We start from the raw sequence: 20,536 nt of genomic DNA on the forward strand, positions 1-20,536 counted from the left end.
GCTCAGCTTTCTCCAATGGAAGTAACTCCGTGGTTCCCATGGAGTGAGGAGGAGGCTGACCCCGAATCTCCCCAGTGCTGAGAGCCCTCAAGCCTCTTGGCCATAGCAAAGAGAAGAAGGCAAGGGAGGAAGAAAATAGGGACTTACCCTGGATCCTCGTCCTCCTCAATGGGGCACGTGCGACATGTGAAGAGCTTCTGGAAAGGTTTTTCATCCCCTGAAAATGTTTCTTCAACGCCTTACAAGGTTTCATGAGCCCCTACAAGCAAAGGAGAGAGAATGGATGGGTGCCGAGACCCATCAAAGCCAAAACTGATCTCTCACTCGCTTGACCTGTCCTCACTCACTATGAAGAAGAGCTTTGCCTTGCAAGACATAGTCAACGGAGGACCTGAGTGGGTGCCACCCAAGGAGCCTGCTGGAAACATATCTGACCACCAACTGGAGGGAGATGGTCAGCAACCACCAGCTACAAGGCTTCTGTTGGCTTTCAGAATGGGCTCTACATTCCAGAACAAAGATGGGACCTTTTGGAAGGTAAACAATGTTAGGATTCTCTTGGAATCTGGCCAAGTGGGCATGTACTTTCCTGTGGTATAATAGAGAAGAGGTGGATATACGGTTGTTGAAACAACAGGCATACCTCAGTTAACAAAGCCCTCTGACAAGCAAAGCTCCTTTGTGTATGTGTAAAAGCTTTCTTTTCCTGCACAGCTCTCCCTTTCCTTCCTTGCCATCTGACTAGCTGGAAGGTTTGTAGGAGCATGAGCTTTAGGAGGACTGGAGAAATAAAGAGTTTGGATGACAGGTTGCAGCACATAGTGCCATAAAGCTTGAGCTTGGAAAAGAATGGGGTCTGCTGGGGCCTAACCTAATGCGATCCTGTGTGTGCCTGCCTACAACAGGCAAGGTCAACAGCAGCTGTCTCCAGAATCCCTTACTGAGCGTGAACACAAATAAGGGAAAGGGGGGAAAGCAGATACCCCTGTCTCTCCAGACACCTTGCTTAAAAATGGGTACAGATTTGTAGTAATCATAAGAAAAGCGGAGGCTGGTAAAGAAGGGGGAAAAAAACCAAATAAATCCCTGGATGCATTCTGAAGGAAGCTTTTACACGATCTCTAGAAGGTTAAAATTTTTCTTCTTTACTTATGCTTGGCTTGCCTGAATTGGTTAGCTTACACATTGTAAACTGCTTAGGGAGTGCTTAAGTGCCGTGATGAGCGGTATAGAAATGTACTTGCTATTGCTTATTTCATTTTGTGTACACATCTTGTTAGTTTTGACTGTTCTTTTTTGTGGTACAGGAATCTATCTCTGCTCTTATCCTGTTAAATCTGCATCAGGTACAGGCTGAGTCTCCCCTATCCAAAAATCTGAAATATCCCAAAATCCCAAATCATCCACATCAGTGGCTGAGATAGTGACACCTTTGCTTTCTAATGGTTCATGCACAAAATCATTGAACGTATTGTGCATAAACTTACCTCCAGTCTATTTGTCTCAGGTGTAGATGAAACACAAATGGATTATGCTTAGACTTGGGATCCCAAACCCATTATGTATATGCAAACATTCCAAAATCTGAAAAACTCTGAAATCCAAAACACTTCTCGTCTCAAGCATTTCAGATGAGCAAGACTCAATTTCTGCTAAAGCCCAGGAATACATCTGCATTGTTAACTGAATTATACATGTAATGGCTTGAATTATGCGTTAATGATAAACCAGCTTTTTCTCACCCATCTATACTGTAGAAATAATGCAGTTTAACACCACTTTATGTGCTCATCGAAAGGAATCCTGGGATTTGTTTTGACTGCTCTTTTTTGAAGTGCAGGAACATAACTCCGTTCTTATCATGTCTTTAGCCTTCTCTGCCAAAGCACACTGGTGCCTGAGCAAACGACAAATCCCAGGACTTTGTACAATGGAGCCATGGCTGTGGTGTCAAACTGTATTATTATTTCTACAGTGTAGATGCACCCTTAGTGATAGGCCCTGAAATGTGGCACATCGATACGATGAGGCATCTTCTTTGGGAATGATGCCCATGTGGTTACCTGACTTGATGCCAGTTTCATTTCAGTGGGTGCTGAAAGTCTTCCCGGTCTCTCCAAGCCCCAGCTAATGGGGCCCATGGATCTTCTCACTGTGATGCTCATAAGAAGAGATTAGGGACCGTTCTTGGAGAGCCTTTGGAAACCAGAACCAAACAGCATCTAAGCACTCCATTTGGAGACTTTCTCATTGGCTGCGCCTTTCTTCCACAGCCCAATGGCTCATCCCTAAATCGCCCAAGCCAATGACGCCCACATTCCTTGGCAGGCAGCTCATGATGGCAGAGGCTGCAAAGGATATGCTGGATGGTTCGGAACACCTTAGGCTGCAAATCTTCACCGGGGATTCTGAGATCTGGAGTTCCCCAAAGTAACTTCTCCAGGAAGGTGCCCGGCCACATTGGCTCAACACTGATCTCAAAAATGCCCTTTAGTTTTAATGGGACACTAATAAGTGTGTTGTTGTTGTGTGCCTCCAAGTCATTTCTGACTTACAGAAGCCCTAAGGAGAACTTATCAAAGGGTTTTTCTTGTCCAGATTTGTTCAGATCATTTGCCTTCCCTTGAGGCTGAGAGAGTGTGACTTGCCCAAGGTCTTTCGGTCTTAGTAGGCGATAACAGACTGGGAAAATTGGACCCTCCGTGATTCAAATTCTGTTACAAGGAATTGGTATTATCTGAATAATGTGGTGTTGTTATGCACTTTCAAGTCCAAATTATGGTGACCCTAAGGTGGCAAACCTATTATGAGTTTTTCTTGGCAAATTCCTTCAGAAGGTATTTGCCATAATAAATATACACATGATTGGAAACCAAAGCCCTTTTGCTTCGCTTCCTGCGCAATCTTGATTGAGCATGCAGGCATCTGACTAACATCTCCAATTGTTGTTGTTTTTCTCCTGTTTGGCTTGTAACATCTTGCCTGATGAAGAAGCCCATGGAGCTTCGAAAGCTTGCAACAAGTATATTGTGCATTTCGGTTGGCCAAGAAAGGCATCACTGATGGATTTTTGTTTGTATTTGTTACCCAGCAAGCAAATGTTCAGTGCAAGTACTGAGCCATGCCCTTGGCTGCATGGGCTAGGCATTGGCCTTTTTTGTTTTTTCTTTCCTTCTTCTGCTTACTCAGTATATATTTCTTTTAGGTGGGTGGAAGGCAGGAAGAGGCACCTTGAGATGAAGAGGAGGTAGGAAACATGAGCAACCGCCACCTCAGTTGGTAACCTACAATGCTTAAATCTGATGTAAGCAAGGCTTTGTTCTAGCAGCGTTTGCAGAAAGCCTTGGGCTTCTGCCCAAGCAAAGTCCCAGAAGATGGCTGCTTTCATCAAAGGGAGTCCAGCAGCACTGCATGGTAAGCAAAGGCATCCATAGCACATGGTACTAGTCAGATTAGACAAAGAAACCCTTTGGGTCACCTCCGTTCTGGATATCATTTTTGACAACAGGATGCTTCTGTAGAAACTTCTCACCATTTCCTCAATGCCTCTGCATTTTTGCAGATATAGGATCCTGGTATGGTTTGAAGAATTCTCTCTCACCCCCCAAATTTTAAGACTTTACCCGTGATGATGGGGGAGAAATAAGACCATATAGCTGAGTCACTTGAGACTGATTTTCAATTAGCAGTGACTTTGACTTCAGTTGTATAACAGAAATGGTTATCAACTCCTTCTCTAGAATCACAAGGGATGATACAACTCTGTTTTTGAAAAAATAGGGATTTGCTGGGCTAAATCCAAACATTAGATCCATTGAGATGAATGGGATTTGTTAGTCGCAAATCTAACTGCAGGGATCTCAATGGGTCTACGTGAGGTAGGTTTAAAGTTGGATTTAGCCCACAAATTGCATAGACCTCCATCTTGTAGACAGTAATACAGTATTTCCCCCTCTTTCTAGCAGCTTCCATATGTAGGCATTCAAATGGGCAAAGTACAAAAGACCGGAGACAGACAGGAGCTCCAAAAGCTACCTTGAAATCCCAGATCAATCACATCTGAACAGAAAATGGTGTATGTCAATATAATAAGTAGCAGCTGACAAACGTCAGGGAGCACGGGAGTTTAATAAGTATGGTTTCCTTTGACCCGCAGTGGTTAGGATTTCCTTTAAATTTAACATTCAAACAACAAAACAAAACTAGCTACATTGAACAAGAGAATATATTTTCCAGCAAATTATATATATATATATATATTATGGAGCACATCACTGATGGTGATAATAAAGGAATTGTAACTGAAAGAATCGATAGATCAATCTGCAGGTAGCAGTCTTGCTTCTTCAGTCACCTTTCCTGTTACTTGCACAAACAAAAGGTGAAACTCGGCACTCAAAAAGAAGAGATTTTATTGCAGATATAATTATTACATTGGATCTGTGAGCCATATGAGATGTGATGTTACATGACTTCACATTTAATGTGCAGTTTTAAAAATTTTAAATAGCGACAGCTTGTGGAGAGATGGATAATCATTAGGACAGAAACAGATGTAGAGGGGAAATATAATACTATCTTCCCTCGCCGTGATACAAATAGAATTTGCATTAGATGTAACTGATGAAAGTGTTTCCATCTCATACAACAAATGTCTCCGTAAACAGTTTTTGTGTATAGTGAAACACTAAGTGTGCCAACTGGCCTCCTGAAGCCAAGAATTCCACAATCTTTTAATTTCAGTTGGGAAAAAATGCAAACATCACCTTGGTGCCATTTTCTACTTTCATGCCTACTGTGAAGCCAACCATTCATAGCAAGCCCAAGAGAATGTTATTTACATTCCCTAAAATGTGTAAATGACATATAAAGATGTACTTAACATAACACTACTTTGATTTTGTAAAGGGTTTATTTCTTGCTGGAAAGTTATCTTTGTTGAAGACAGTTTTAGCCAGTTCCCAATGCCCCTGGTCTCTACCCCTCCCACCCTTCCTCTTTCACAACAGATGTTTTCCTTTCTCATGTGTCTATGAGTAAAGGTTCTGGATGGATGCTCAAGTCCCGTTATATACAATGGCATAGCAAAATGGTGTTCCTTATATAAAATGGCACAAGCGATGTATGCTTTTTGGAATGTATATATTTTCAAACTGGATGGTCGAATCCATGGCTAAAGAATCAATGGACTGTATGACTGCTTAATTTTATTCAAGCACACAATTTGTAAATCTCCTAATCTGGTGGAATAAGACAGATTTCAGTAAAGATGAGACATGGTTATTTTGCTTATCATGGTCCTTTAGATGGCTGCAAAGACCGTCTTCCCTCTGAAGGGGCTATTGGAAGTGAATGGCTGGGGCCAGTCAATATCCACTCAGTCAATCCACTTATTCTATGCTGTCACTTTTTTCAGAAACCATCCGTGATTTCCTGGACCTAGGGACTCAGGAATGTGATTTACTGGATGCTCAACTCCACGTCAGATCTAAAGTTGAAGACATTGTCTTGGTATGTATCAGTGGCTCATTCCCACCACTTTGATGATTTTGCACATCGTGATCATGATGTTTCCCAGATCCCTTGCACACCAGATAACACTATGGTGCTTAAGGTCTCCTAGGCCACAAGTACATAAACATGTTGCAGTGCTTGCATTTTTTTTCTTGCTTTATAGTAACTACGTACACCCATATTTTTATATCACATGCTTGGAGACCAATCTAGTACTGTTGCGTGCTTGTTTCTGCACCCATGTAATAAGCTGTACATCTGCAACTAAACATATTATTACATAAATATTCAGTGCTCTTTCATCTATGAGGAAAGTGGTCCTGAAAAGCATATCCTGGAGCTAAGGAAGTACAAAGCAATAGCTACCTTTACACCCTTAATCTAAATATAGGAAGATAACACACATAGTATGCTCTTTGTTTTCTTCAATCTGACAGTCCCGGCAGGCTGACTTGTTATTTCCCCCTTATTGTGCTGTGGAGCATGCTCAGAACATTCCCTGAAGTTAGATAGTAACCTGGCATCATGATGCAGGACTTCCTCGGAGACAGTTCTGCATTTCTCGCTGGCCCACAAAGCTCTGAGCATCTTTCCACCGTTACAATGGTTTATTATGTGAGATGGGCACCCTTTATTTGACAATGGCGGAAACCCAGGCTTAGCTTATCTTGCATGAACTGTACAGTGGTACAAACAACAGAAGTAATTAAGGCTACTAACCCATATACACTCACCCATGTTGACTTTTTGTGATTATGGCATTCCCTTCTAAATGTTCACAGATTCTCTGTTTAATGATCTGCTCTAGAATCTTTCCTGCTATTGATGTCAGACTAACTGGGTGATAATTATTGGGGTCCCTCTCCCCCTTTTTTTGAAGATGGGGATGTTTGCCCTTCTCCAGTCTGCTGAGACTTCTCCTGTTCTCCAGTAAAGTAAAGCTGTTATTTTGGGGGGTTGCACCATTCTTTTTGAATCACATGATATCTGTCTGTCTGTCTGCCTGCCTGCCTGGTAGTATCTGCAGGAATAAGAATAATTTATTAATTTATATTTCACCCTTTCCCCAATATTGGGACTCAAGGCAACGAAACACAACTAGGCCTTAGCTTCCTCATGACTGCTGCTTCTTCTGTTTGTCTTTCTCTGCAGGTTTTGATGCCTTGGCGAGCACTTGTGATATTGGCAAAGCTCCCAGTCAAGGTAAGTCCTGTTCTGTCCATGGATCTTGTAAGCTCTTCAAACAGACCTGGAAATCCCAGCTAGCTATGGAAATGCTGAAACACTGGCTGGGATTAGGAATGGGTTGAATGAAGGCCAACCAAGTGGCAGGGCCATTGGGAACAGAGCTGTGAAACCTACCAAGAAATCCATGGGCAATAGTTTTTCCCTTATCTGAAGGGGCTGCATCCTCACAATGTTGGATGGCCTTCCTTCAGTTAAATCTTGGGGTGCTGAGGAAGAATATGCTGCTCTTGAAATTTACTGAGATATTTATATTTATGCCTGTGATGCAGTGTTGCTTTTGAAAGTGATGAATGAAAAAAGAGATGCAAAGAAAAGAACATTTCCAAGTAATTTTCTTTTTAAAAAGGTTAAACATTTTGCAGCTCTGTTTCTAACATTTTTGCAAGCATCCATTTTAATAATGAATGGGAGTTGTAGTCCAATTTGGGGGGGGGACTTTCCCAAAGTATCCTTTCAGTGGGCTGCTCCCTTTAACTAAATGTCCTTCACTGGCCACATTTATTTCCATAGTTGGGCTATCTCTCATCCCTAAATCATTATGGTGCTACTAATAACCAGGTATTTTGGTGAGAAAAGTCTTCCACAAGACAAGAGAATTCAAAGGAAAGTTCAGACTAAAGGCCAGAGTGTTCTATGAGAAGAAGGGGAACATATTATAAAACCAAGAAGAAATAATGAGATATTGGATACAATACACAGAAGAGCTATATAAAAGAGACGGGGGTTGAATGACACATAGAATGAAGAATCATACGAAGATGTACACAACATTCTACAAAATTAGAAGCTCCAATAAGAGAAATTGGGAAGAATAAATCACCAGGAACAGGTGATACCAAGGGCCCACTGTACCTAAATGCCTGATCTCTCCATCTAAAGAAGGAATTTATCATGCTTGCTTCTATCTTCAGGTACAAGTGAGCTTCAGCTTCCTGGCAATAAAGACTATCAGAATGGCAGAAGCAAACCAGGTGAGCACAAGACAGGTTGGGATCAGGCCAGATTATGTCCTTCTTGCTCCACATAGGCATCACACTCTCCTTTCATCCCCTCCATACAATTCTAGGGTCTAGCATCATCCTGGGACAGATCAACTTATCTCAAAGTTAATGCTGCAAAGATGTCACATGTAGACAAGGACCAAAAGGTCATATATCCCTGGTCCCAAATACTCATTTGTAATGAAATCCTTAAAACTAGAAAGGGGAATGTATATCCCTCCAATTGATGTTGCATTTCCTCCGCCATCATTTCTCACCATTGTCTATGCTGGATAGGGCTGATAGTGGTCAAAGTGCAACAATATCTATTGGAGGGTCACCCATTCTTCATTCCTATCTTAAAACTAATAAACAGTATTACGTGGTTCTCTTTTTGTTTGTGGGTTTTTATTAGTTCTGCTCCTGTGCATTTTACAACAACAACAAGAAATGGCCTGCAGAAACCAAGGAGAGGAAGTTGTTGGCAATAAATGTTGAAAATAAACTAATAGGAAATCTTTCATCTGCCTAATTTACGTGCATCAGACCATTGTAAAAGGCATAGGAGTGGGACCAGTACACCTGTTAATGGCCCTGACATTAAACAGTTAGTTGAATGTCATTAAATTATTTCTGTCCAGCAGTCAAAGGACAGTAGACAATCTCTCTTTGAATAAAATCCTGTTTCTGGTCACTGAGGGAATAAGGGAATTGAAAAACAGAAATAGCACCACCTTCTATTTATAATTTGGTTCATTAATATCTGGACAGTAGTCCCCATCTCCCAACCAATCCATAATTAAAATATGAAAGGAGCAACCTGAAATAAATTGGTTTTTAAAAGGATTTATCAACAATTAAAATGTTATCAACAAATAGAATGAAATATCTGTTCTCACATATTTTTCCATCTTCTCCAATCTTTCCAGTTTGTTATAGAAACAGATACATCTTGTTTTGAATTCAAGTTCTTCTCCCCGGATGATTTGGAGCATGTAGTCATCCACATGGTTGCATCTCTTAAAAAGATCTTTCCAGATTCTTCACCTGGGTAAGGAGATTATACAGTTCATAATACACTGAAGTGCACACTTGGCTTTAGAATAGGGATGGGATTAGTAAAGTCTTCCCGATCTTCAACTACAACTTCCAGCATTCCTCACCATTGGCTGTGCTGACTAGGGATGCTGGGATGTGCCGTCTAACATTTGGAGGGTGCCATGATTCCCACCCCTATCCTAAATGCCTTGTCCAGTAAAAAAATCAAAAACTACTCAATAATTTCTCCCTACAACAAATAATTTAGACTGCTGCTTGTTGTTCCTGATATAGAAGACAGTTATTCAAGCAGGCATAACCTTAATATCAGTCTTGTGCTGTAATTCCCAAAGAGATTGTACTACAGGTGGATTGATTCAGTTAAGCAAGCCGCAAGCCTAGATTTGAAATACTTGAACTGAGTTGATGACTGGGGCTTTGTCCAACTGCAAGTCCCAGCAACTCTAGCAATGATAGCCAATAGTGAAGAATTCTACTACTTGCAGTCCAACAAGAACTAGAGGACTGCAGGATTCCTGCCTTGCCATAAAACAGTGCTGCTCAAAATGGAGGTCTCTGGGCCAGTGCCATGAACCATCAGCTGCTGGACATTATGGAGTTTTCAGAAAAGAAAGAAGAATTGTAGCCAAAGGACACAAATATGGTACTAATCCCTGGCAGCCTGTTGGGGGGAAACTGCTGGTCTCCCACATCAGAGAGTTTAAAAATCACTGCAATAATGGGCATCTGGCACCACCAGGAATTCGCCCTGCAGGGCATTAGCCAACCGGGTCTAACTTTGCAAATACTCACAAAATTGTTCCATCAGAATTCTTCTCCCAGACAGTCTCTCCTTTAAGGAAGAAGTTCAAGTGTGAAAGATCTCTATAGTATTTTAAAAATAAATCTGTCTTCATCATGTTGTGTTTTTTATTAAATGCAGCAGTAGTTTAGCTGTTGTTGTTTTCTTTGTGTTGAAGAATTATACTCCAGAATGCATCACCCAGCTTGCTTGAGGAAATTCAAGGGACAACCGAGTCTTTGGAAGCGCTGCTAAGGGAAAACCAAGGCCCCTGTGGTAATCTCTCTCTCTCTTTCTCTGTATCAATGCAGGGGTTGGCAATGGAAACATGTTGTATTTATTGAGGCAAATTCCACTGGTGAAAGGCAAGAGTGTCATCTGTCTTGGAAGCACTGACCCCACTCCACTCTCTCATCCATCCAGCCTTTAGTATGAGCACAAACAGTTATGTCTGTTGCAGTTTTGTTCTTTGTTTTCCTTTGCTTCGTCCTTTACACCCTTTGTTACATGCCCCTAAGTTTTACCCTTGACCTATCCATGGGTCATAACAAAATCCATCATTTTTGGCCCCAGAATCTGCCCTCGACTTATCCATGAGGTCGACTTATAGTCGAGTATATACGGCGATTGTCAGTAAACTTGGCCTGTAAAAGATACATATCATACCTTACAGTTCTTGAGATTTTCACAGCTGTTCACAAAATGGAGATAATGAAATCAATTTTTAAGCATGTCGAAATACAACATAAAATTAAAAACAACAACACTAAAAGCCTCGCTCAGGCAGTAAAACAGGCGATAAAACTGCAGATAAAGCTAAGCAGCAGCATCCAATTAAAGCATAGGAAAAACACATTAGAGGCTTAAGCAAAGAGGCTGCTGTAGGCATGAGTTGCATATTTGATTATGCTGGTTGTGCATCTTTTAAGAGTGGTCCAATGCCAAGGAGGGTCGCTGTGTGCTGGTCCTTCTTAAGTAGCTCCACAGAAGATAACATTTTAGGAGCTATATTGTTTCTCCTGTTCTCATGACCAGAAGAACCATTATGGCACAATGAGTGAGAGTATTGAGTTAGATGTGGTGAGATTCTGGTTCACATGAATCTATACTTAGCTATCAAATTAACTGGATAACATTTGCCCACTCATATTAGTCAAATCAAATTAAATCAGTCTTTATTTACAGTCAGTAGACCCAGCGAGAGGCATGTCTGACGGTTCCCTTTTTTAAAAAGGAGATTAAACTGTAATAACTAAGCTGCTCCTTCATAAATTCACCCTTGTGTGTGCATATATATTAAGTTGCAGCCCTGCTTTCGATATGCTCATATGAGAAGATGGCCAAAGGCACACATGTTCAATAAGGGGTCATAACAACAACTTTAGTTCAAATATTTTCAAATGTTTCAGTAAATTCATTTGCAATGAATTCTGCTCAGTATGCTACTTTTTATGTAGGTGGTGTGTGGGTGTGTGCAGCAAGTACTATTGATTATCTTAATCAAAATATATCAAAATATATCATCTCGGCAAGTGATCCTCTATCTTGTAATTTTCCTGCCCTATATAAACTTCAGTGAATAATTGTTTCTATATGGTGCTTTCCTATCATGTTTTGGAGCTCAAAGAGCATCATATCTTCAAGGGTTGCCTTCATCTTGCCCCTGAGCCTTGAATTCCTGCACATTTTTCATCTCCTCAGTTTTATCTTCACAACAGGCCTGTAGTGTATGTTAGTCTAAGAAATTTTGATCTCTGATCACCCAATGAGCTTCATGGCTGGGAAGGGTGGCTTGAACACTGATCTTCCTAATCCTAGCGACTCACCTGAATGGTTTTATCCATGATGCTTTTTAATGAACAAAATATCTTCTTTTTCCTCAGGCTAGCTTTGTGAGGTAGGTTTCTATGATCCCCATTTTCCAAATAAAAAGGAGAGCTGGAGCTCTTAGAGTAAAATGTTTGCTATGCAATAACTCACAAGGGTGATGCTAGGATTTGAATCTTTATTTTCCTGGTTTGTTGGCCACTGGCTAAAACAGAACATCAGTCTTAACTACTTCTTTTTTTTAAGATTCATGTTCATGTTAGTAAATGCTATTTTTAAAAGATTTTACCCATCCCCTCCTATAATTTATCCACTAATACCCACTTGTGCTTATAGGTGGGTTTTCAGAGACATACGCTGCCCTCTGTGACTACAGTGGCCTCCCGTTCCAAGAGGAGATCCAGTGGGTAAGGCAGAACAGAAGGTAGAGATTAGTCATTCACAGCAAAGCAAGAAGCAGAAAAATAACCTGTGAGTCTTTGGAGCAGTCACTGTACTCCATCTAGCTGGTCTGTATGTCAGCATGCAATTCAAAGAAGGGCTGTTTTTGTTGAGAGATGGGAGTTTTGCTTTGGAAACCTTATTGCTAGTTTACTGATATATGCAATCCATTGTTTTGGTTGGAAAAGCCTTTGACTGAGAATGAGTGTCTGCTTCACTGGATGAGTCCTTTGGGAAAGTTTAGGAATGTAAGTGTGAAAGAAACTGAAGACAACAGGATGGTGAACAAAGATAGCCCAGTTACAGCCAGCAGTGCGTACTGTTGCATGCTCCCGATTTTACTGTCACAAGATGTTCCAGGGACAGTAACACTGTTTGGTTTCCTTTCAAATGACAAGACATTCAACACATAAAGTGTCATTGTAATACTTGATTAGTTGACAGATAGTCCAACCAATCACAAGTGGAGGCAAACAGCAAATTCCAGTGGAGATTGGTGACAACCTATGTCAAAGGGGTACGGGATCTGCTCCAGTGTTTATAGTCTACATTTTAAAAAAAGTTATACAGGGTACTGAACCTAAATAAGTTCAGCAACTTGGACAGTTTGATTAAAGCTACCAAACTCCAGAGGGAATTCTCTGCCTCACTATGTCCGGCTGCCACTAGCAAAACTACCATTCCACATCTGGTCCTCAGAGGCAGACCTGAGCCACTTTCATATCCAGTTCCAAATTGCAAAAATGACCTTCTATTGGATAGTGATTTGGAAACTCAGCCTTCCACATTTGTGGCTTTGACTTTTGTGGATTTGATTATTCATGGATTTGAATAATATGTTCTCTTGAGGAATCTCTAGATCCTCCAGCACAACCCTGCCAAATGTTGACCATAAAGTGACCAGTGGGGTCCCACAGGGCTCTGTCCTGGGCCTAGTGCTATTCAACATCTTTATCAATGACCTGGATGACAGAATTGGGAGCATACTTATCAAATTTGCAGATGACACCAAATTAGGGGGAATAGCTAATACCCCAGAGGACAGGATCAAGATTCAAAATGACCTGAATAGACTAGAAAGCTGAGCCAAAGCTAACAAAATGAAATTCAACACAGAGAAATGTAAGGTATTGCACTTAGGGCAGAAAAATAAAATGCACAGATATAGGATGGGTGACACCTGGCTGAAAGAAACTACGTGTGAAAGGGATCTAGGAGTCCAAGTAGACCACAAGTTGAACATGAGTGAACAGTGTGATGCGGCAGCTAAAAAGGCCAATGCTATTTTAGGCTGCATCAATAGAAGTATAGTGTCTAGATCAAGAGAAGTAATAGTGCCACTGTATTCTGCTTTGGTCAGGCCCCACCTAGAATATTGTGTCCAGTTCTGGGCACCACAATTCAAAAAGGACATTGAGAAACTGGAGCGTGTCCAAAGGAGGGCGACAAAAATGGTGAAGGGTCTGGAGACCATGCCCTATGAGGAACGACTTAGGGAGCTGGGGATGTTTAGCCTGGAGAAAAGAAGGTTAAGAGGTGATATGATAGCCCTGTTTAAATATTTGAAAGGATGTCATATTGAGGAGGGAGCAAGCTTGTTTTCTGCTGCTCCAGAGAACAGGACCCGGAACAATGGATGCAAGCTACAGGAAAAGAGATTCCACCTTAACATTAGGAGGAACTTCCTGACAGTAAGGGCTGTTCGGCAGTGGAATGCACTTCCTCGGAGGGTGATAGAGTCTCCTTCCTTGGAGGTCTTTAAACAGAGGCTGGATGGCCATCTGTCAGGGATGCTTTGATTTGAATTTCCTGCATGGCAGGGGGTTGGACTGGATGGCCCTAGTGGTCTCTTCCAACTCTAAGATTCTATGATTCTATGATTCTATGATGGAGGTCCTAGAGATTCCTAGAAAAATACTTCTCTGGGCATGTGTAGGTCCTCTAGCATGGTTCAATGGTTAACTGTGAGTGGATGTTGACCACAAAGTTGTCATGGGCCAAGGGCTGCAGGACTGTGACCTGGAGGAAGAGTCTGATGAAGAGGTGGAGGAAGGGACCCAGGCAAGTCTTCCAGGCAGGAAACATCCTGCAGCTCTCCTTGTTGCAGAGCAGCCAGCCCTCCCTGGTGAAGATCTTCAGCCAGCTCCTCCTGTGGAACTGCAACTTCAACCAGCAGGACAAGGGCAAGACTCACCTGCTGATGAGGCAGAAGACACAACTGGGGTCTTAAGTCCTCAATCAAGGAGGGACAGAAAGATCCAACAAAAGATAGAGCTAAGATGCTCAGCCAGGCTGCAGGCTAAACAGCAAGCAAGCAAGCTCTGATTAGAACCAGCTGGTGTCAGGCTATTGAAGAGCTGAGTTTGCTTAAGGAGTTACTGGGAGCAACTTGTCTGTTTCCTGGCCAGCATTCTTGTTTCCTAATTCCTGCATTTCCTATTTTGGATGTCTTGACCCTCGGACTGTGTTGATCTTGATTCCTGTTGCCTCCCTTGACTCGGACTGCTTGACCAATGCCTTTCTCTTAATGGACTCTCCCAGGCAAGGACGCTTTCTATCTGCTGGTGTTTAGCTGCCTCAACCTGCATTACCAGTCACACTCGGTTCCCTCTCAGCCAGTCTATGTGGGTGTTTGGTGAACCAGGACAAGAGGTGAATTGGAGGCCCTACAGATTCCTAGAGAGGTGTTTGCTCAGTTTAAAAAACAGTTTTTTAAAAAAATTGTGGTTTCTCCACTTTCATGAGGTTCCTGCACCCCTAACCCCAGTGAGTGTGGAGGGCCCACTGTAGTTGTCAGACACAGGTATTCCAAGAATCTGGGTCAGCATACTGATTTGCAGCCCCTTATAAGAGAGGCTTGCATTGTTAAGTAAATGCACTGCTCTGAGTTGCTGTTAACAATAAAAACATTAGACATGAGAAAATCAGGATGGCTGAGCTTCTCTATAAACAGTGTGCTTTTCTAGGGGAACACAAAGCAGACCTTGGAAAGGCCAGAGAGTGCTACTGTCTGACTAGCCTCTGTATAATTTTGTGAACCAACCAAATGATATCTCTCCTGCTCACAATGTGGCAATCTGTTTCTTTTGCAGGATGTGGACAATATTTATCACAACCAAGGATGCAGAGAGTTCGATTTACGGGATTTCAACCACCTGCCCAGCCAGTGAGTCTACAGAGAGGGATATAGTCTGTTTAGGGATAATGGGGAGTGAGCACACAGAAATCTGCACAATAGAGAAGTAACAAATGGAGATTTAGAGCTTCTGGGAAGGAGAGAACAACTGTATGTAGATCCAGTAGTGGTATGTCGTCTGGGAGCAATTCCAAACAACTTGACAAATAGCGTATTGTATATGCTCATGTATAAGTCTAGAAATTTAGATCAAAAACTGACCCAAAAAACCTGAGTCGACTTATCCATGGGTCAATGTAAGTACTGTATCTTAACTCTTATTTAAAAGAAGGATTCATCCCCTGGTGAAAAGCAAGAGCATAATCTGTGCTGGAAGCACTGGGTCCCTCTACTCTCTCATCCATCCAGCCTTAAGAGTGAGCACAAACAGTTATGTCTGATGGAATTTTGTAAGTTCTTTGACATTGTTTTGCTTTGCTTCATCCTTTAGGTCCTTTGCTATCTGCCCCTAAATTTTACCAGGCCTCGACCTATCCACAGGTCATAGCAAAAAACAAAATTTGCCCTCAACTTATACATGAGCTGCTGTTAACTTTGCCTATTGTAGACAAAGATATAGAGCTCCTGTAGGATCAGCTATGGTACAATCCCATTCTTCTCCTGCTCAAGTTTATTATATTGTTGACTGCAGATATACTGGTAGTGTTTTTTCCACACTGACTGTGACCACAGTGCTCCTTTGTTCTGTTGCAGGGATGTGGCTCTTAGTGTGGCTGTCTTGTCTTCTAATCAGTGGTTCACAGCCCTGAGTTGTAAGGACTGCAAACTGGTGAGTGCAGCAGAGTGAGGGGAAGAGACCAAGAATGCCCCAGTTGTGCTGGTTGCAGGTTTTGACAAAAATTGTTGTAATGTGTAAATGGTAAAAAGGAGCTGGTGTGAAGGGTAGGACTACTGGTGAGGGGGCAGATTATATGCTTTTCATGAAGAATAGTTCATATTAACCCCTGCTACCATTAAGTGAAAAGTTCTATGATTCCAACTCTATGATTCTATGATTCTAAGTGGAATGGCCCAATCTCTGCGTATTAATGGAAACTCCCATTAATACAAAGTGACGGGGCCATTCTACTTCACTGATGGGAGAAGGACAGGATAAGTGCAACATCGTCTGATAATCTTTGCGCAATTGTGCAATAAGGACAGCATAAAGATGGAATAATGACACAATAAGTGTGATGTTGTATGATAAAGTTTGTGTGGTTGCGCGATAAGGACAGGAGCAATCTGTTTCAGTCCCCTCCTTTTCACCGTGTGATAATCTCCCAAGAAAGAAAGGGAGAATAAAGAGGCAGAGATAGTATCTCATGCTGAGATTTACTGCAGGTTATTAACATTTTATATGGATTATTGCTTAACAAGAGGTCTATGGTTTATTATATTTTCAATAGCTATTTATCAGTAATTTGAGAAATGCCCATGTCTCTTTCCGTTATCTGAAGTAATGTTTCTACTTGAACCTATTCTTTCAAGGCTTGACAGTATCTTTTTCTCATGTTACAGAATCTGGATGTTCAGGAGCAGATCCTTCTTGTGCTCAGTCACTCAGTGACTTTGGAAGAGTTGGTGCTGGAAAACTGCAACTTGAAGTTGTAAGCAAAGGGCCCTGGTGTTTGATCTGTTTCTAAGGCACATTTATATCCTATACCTTTCTACCATGAGCTTTAGGTGGTCTTCATAGCTCTCTTTCTTCAGAATGAGATGAGATATCTCACAGACAGAGGAGCGTCTTTTATGCTGATTAGCCCAGAGGTCCATAACATATTGATACAGATTATGGTGGTAGGGTTCTGCTTTTATCCAGTGTAATTTGAAGGGATTTACAGCTGTAAAACTCAAAAGAGAACAGAGGTATCTCCTTGACAGCAGACTGTGCTTTAGAAATAAAGCGCAAGTAAGGGATTGATCCCTAGTAATCACAGAGTTGTGTTGAACCACAATATCTGTACCCTTTGTCTTGCACTTCCAGAGGGTGGTGGGGCTTATTGTATGACAACTTTTTCCCTTGCAGTGAGTTTGCTGAAGAGATGGCCCAGGCACTCCATGATCATCCAGACTCTGCCTTAAACACCATTAATCTCTCCAGAAATCTGCTGGAAGACCGAGGTAGTGCATTCTTGATCTGTCAGCCAATACTTCATGTAAATCGGTTCTCTATAATCATGAACTTGTTCTATTAGCCCTGTTAAAGCATTCAACCCACTCTTGACTAGAACCACGCGAAGGATGAAACAAGACCTATTCACACTTCTTCTGCGTTCACATTGGTTCTCCACATGTTGGAAGGCAAAGGTCTGCAGGAGAGAAGCTACTTATTTCTACTCAACTACTTGTGAAATATACCCAGCACCTACTCATATACAACCTAGAATCTTGTGCAAGCAGGGTTCAAATAAGTTGCAACAGGCATAGCAATTCCAAGTAGACCAGACTCCCTGCTGCAGATTCTACCTCTCCAGTGTGTGGGTGATAATGGAAGAAAGCAGAGGGAATACGATGGAAGGAGGAAGGGTTATCAAGCACAGTCCATATCTTTACATCATGTAATTCTGTTTCCATGGAGTTGGGTAAAAAATGCCCAAACAGGACTGTTTTTGTTCTGGGTTGATTCATTTCATCTCTATACCCTCTCGCTGTGGTTACCTAGGTGTGAACATCTTGCTTCTCTCTTTAGAACCTGCAGTTGCTAAAGCTGTTAAGTTCTGCCTTCAGAGATCTTTGCTCAATTGTTATATGATTGGTGGGAGGATAGGGAAATGGAATTTTTTAATCTTGATTGCTATTTTAACTGTCATGTGTTTTAAATATCTGCTGTAATCCACTTTGATTCCCATTGGGAAAAGGTGGAATAGAAATCAATTATTATTATTGTTATTATTGTTGTTGTTGTTGTATCACAGTTTGTTTTGTTTCTATTAGTATATATATCAGTTTCTATTTGTTAATAATTTATTTTTGAATTAGCACTCACTTCCCCCCCCCCATATATATCTGTAAAAAAATATTTTCCCAGTGGCACTTAATTAGAGAATGCGTTATCGAGTTTCTTTTAATTTTTTAAGTACCCATGGCCTTTTCAGTCACTGCCATTTTGAAAACATGTTATTCCCCCATCCCAATCACTTCTAATTAAAGTGTTCTTAATTTTTTTAAAAAAATGGAAATATTTATTTTAAACATTTTAAAAAAAACATGAAACCATCAGGCAGTCCCTTTTAAATAAATCAGCACTGTAGTGCAAATCAAATTATTGGGATGGCTCACATTTCCCCAACCATACGGCTATATCACATCCACTGGTGTGAATGATACATGAAGGATGTAGAAACAGGGAAAGTCAATTGCAATTTCACCATTAGTTTTCAAGGGAAGCATAATGTTAGGTAGCACTGGGAGCTGCCTAGCTGGAAAAATGTCAACAATGTTGGTGTATTTGTGATTTGGTTGCATCCCACAACTACTCAGGTTTGATTACTTTGGTTGCTTTATTCTCTCCTTAGGCATAATTGCTTTGAGCCAAAAGTTTGAGCAACAGATCAAGAGCCTCCAAAGCTTGAACCTTGCCAAGACCTCCTTGACTCCGAAAGGTACAGAAGAAATGACTGCTTGCATTCTGTAGAAGATTTGGGATGATAACACTGAACAAAAGTGACATGAAGTTGCAAAGAGGGCTGTCAGTTGGTGCAAAGCTGACATTTCAGATAACGGCTCCTTCACAGGGCTACCCAGCGATTGCTGGTAGCTCCTATGGCTGCATCCACACTGCAGAAATAATCCTGACTGACCCCACTTTAATTGCCATGGTTTACCCAGACCAGATGTCTAAGGTAGTATCCTCACTTTGGCTAATGGTGGAGTGGCTGGGGGAAGTTCTTGCTGGCCCAGTTAGCCTCTGACACCCATTGCTCATATATTTTGCCTGTGCCCATCTGTTTTCCTGCAATAGATGAAATGTTAGTTCTCTGCTACATACTGAATTTTATGAGCCAGAATACAAGCTAAGCAGGACCAATTCTGAAATGAAGGAGAGTGGCACTGCTCTGTATCTGTATGTCTCACTCTCTTGGACCTCCACATAACTTGGCATTTGCATCCCCTTCAATTCCATCTTCATTTCTCTTTCCCAGGAATGAATGCCCTTGGCCTTTCTTTAGCTTCCAATGGGTTATTCAGAACCACTCTGTGCCACCTGAACCTCTCTGGGAACCCAGGTAGCTTGACCACCGAAGGCACAAGTGTGAGTATAAATAACATTGAGGGGCCATCTAGTATGTATGTATGTAGGTATGTATGTATGGCTTCTGTGCTCCTTAGAGTCAGACACAGTCAGGGAGTCAAGGGCATACTCCTCAGTCTCAATACTGCTTGTCTTCCTAAAATGAGGCCTCCAGTTCGTCTTAATCTTTCCAACCATACGCTGCTCCAAAGTGCCATTCTTTACTTTGCAGAGAGACTTTTTAAATATTTTGTCTACTTCCTGTCCCAGAACTGACCTTATTTTGCTGCCTCCAAAACCCTGTCATGGTGGCCTGGTTTACCCATCAGTTGGTGGAGGTTACAAAGTTATTAACAGGTCAAAGTGTAAAGATTTAGTACCATTGTGAGCTTGTGAAGCTGCTTTAGTTGGTGGTGGTTCATGCCGCTAACCAAGAGCCACTTGGGATACTGAGGATGCCCAGTTAAATTCCATTCAGTTATTTAGAGCTAGTAATACAGATCTGGTCTACTTAATCAGAGCTGGATGTTCTCTAGATATTATATGTATATATTTAGAATGGAACTACATCTACCATATGAAAAATGTACAGAGAAGGGCAACAAAGATTATTAAAGGTCTGGACACCAACCTTATGAGGAACAACATATGGAGCTGAATATGCTTAGCTTTGAGAAGTTACATGATAGGCATCTTTAAATATCTGAAGGAAAGTCATGTAGAAGATGGAGTAAGCTTGTTTTCTGGGGATGAGAACATGAACCAATGGATTCAGATTATAAGAAAGAAGATTCCACTAAGACATACTCTGGTTTGCCTTCAGATTATATAACATTAGGGAGAACTTCTTCACTGTAAAAGCTGTTTGACAATAGAATGGATTGCCTCAAAGGGTGCTGCACTCTCCATCTTTGGAATCTTTTAGCCGAGGTTGGATGGGCATCTTTTAGGCGTAATAGTTTCTTTATGGTTGAGAGATTGCTTTGGTTGTATCCATAAAAACGGCAATCCCTTCAGTTCTTAAAGTACCCCCACCATAAACTATTTACAGCTTTAAAGGTAAGACAGAGCCTTGGACTGAGGTTAGAAGAGGAAAGATAACCAGTAAAGATCTAATAGGTATGGTATCACATACAACAATCTAGCAATGATCTTTTAGACCTGTAGAAGCTTCCATGTGCTTTTCAAAGTCAATTATAGGCTAGGGTGCATTATAGTAATCCTCATCATCTATGAGCCACACTAAATTTCCTCTCAACAAGCTGAAGGTCTATTGT

At 41.4% G+C, this 20,536-nt stretch overlaps 1 protein-coding gene across 1 annotated transcript in view; it reads left to right on the top strand.

Moving 5' to 3' along the window:
* Positions 1 to 348: 348 nt before the first annotated feature.
* The window catches only part of CARMIL2 (capping protein regulator and myosin 1 linker 2), a 54,482-nt gene continuing 34,294 nt past the window's right edge, over positions 349 to 20,536 (top strand). Inside the window, exons 1-13 of the mRNA XM_089540800.1 lie at positions 349 to 454; positions 5,417 to 5,511; positions 6,667 to 6,717; positions 7,674 to 7,733; positions 8,672 to 8,793; positions 9,761 to 9,858; positions 11,746 to 11,816; positions 14,943 to 15,016; positions 15,740 to 15,815; positions 16,547 to 16,635; positions 17,055 to 17,149; positions 18,544 to 18,630; positions 19,171 to 19,280. Coding sequence (XP_089396926.1) covers positions 349 to 454; positions 5,417 to 5,511; positions 6,667 to 6,717; positions 7,674 to 7,733; positions 8,672 to 8,793; positions 9,761 to 9,858; positions 11,746 to 11,816; positions 14,943 to 15,016; positions 15,740 to 15,815; positions 16,547 to 16,635; positions 17,055 to 17,149; positions 18,544 to 18,630; positions 19,171 to 19,280 — 1,134 coding nt within the window. The remainder of the gene's footprint in view (positions 455 to 5,416; positions 5,512 to 6,666; positions 6,718 to 7,673; positions 7,734 to 8,671; positions 8,794 to 9,760; positions 9,859 to 11,745; positions 11,817 to 14,942; positions 15,017 to 15,739; positions 15,816 to 16,546; positions 16,636 to 17,054; positions 17,150 to 18,543; positions 18,631 to 19,170; positions 19,281 to 20,536) is intronic.

The sequence above is a fragment of the Sceloporus occidentalis genome, unplaced genomic scaffold (assembly GCF_023333645.1).
Source record: "Sceloporus occidentalis isolate IW3139 unplaced genomic scaffold, rSceOcc1.0.p SCAF_10, whole genome shotgun sequence".
Taxonomy (NCBI): Eukaryota; Metazoa; Chordata; class Lepidosauria; order Squamata; family Phrynosomatidae; genus Sceloporus; species Sceloporus occidentalis.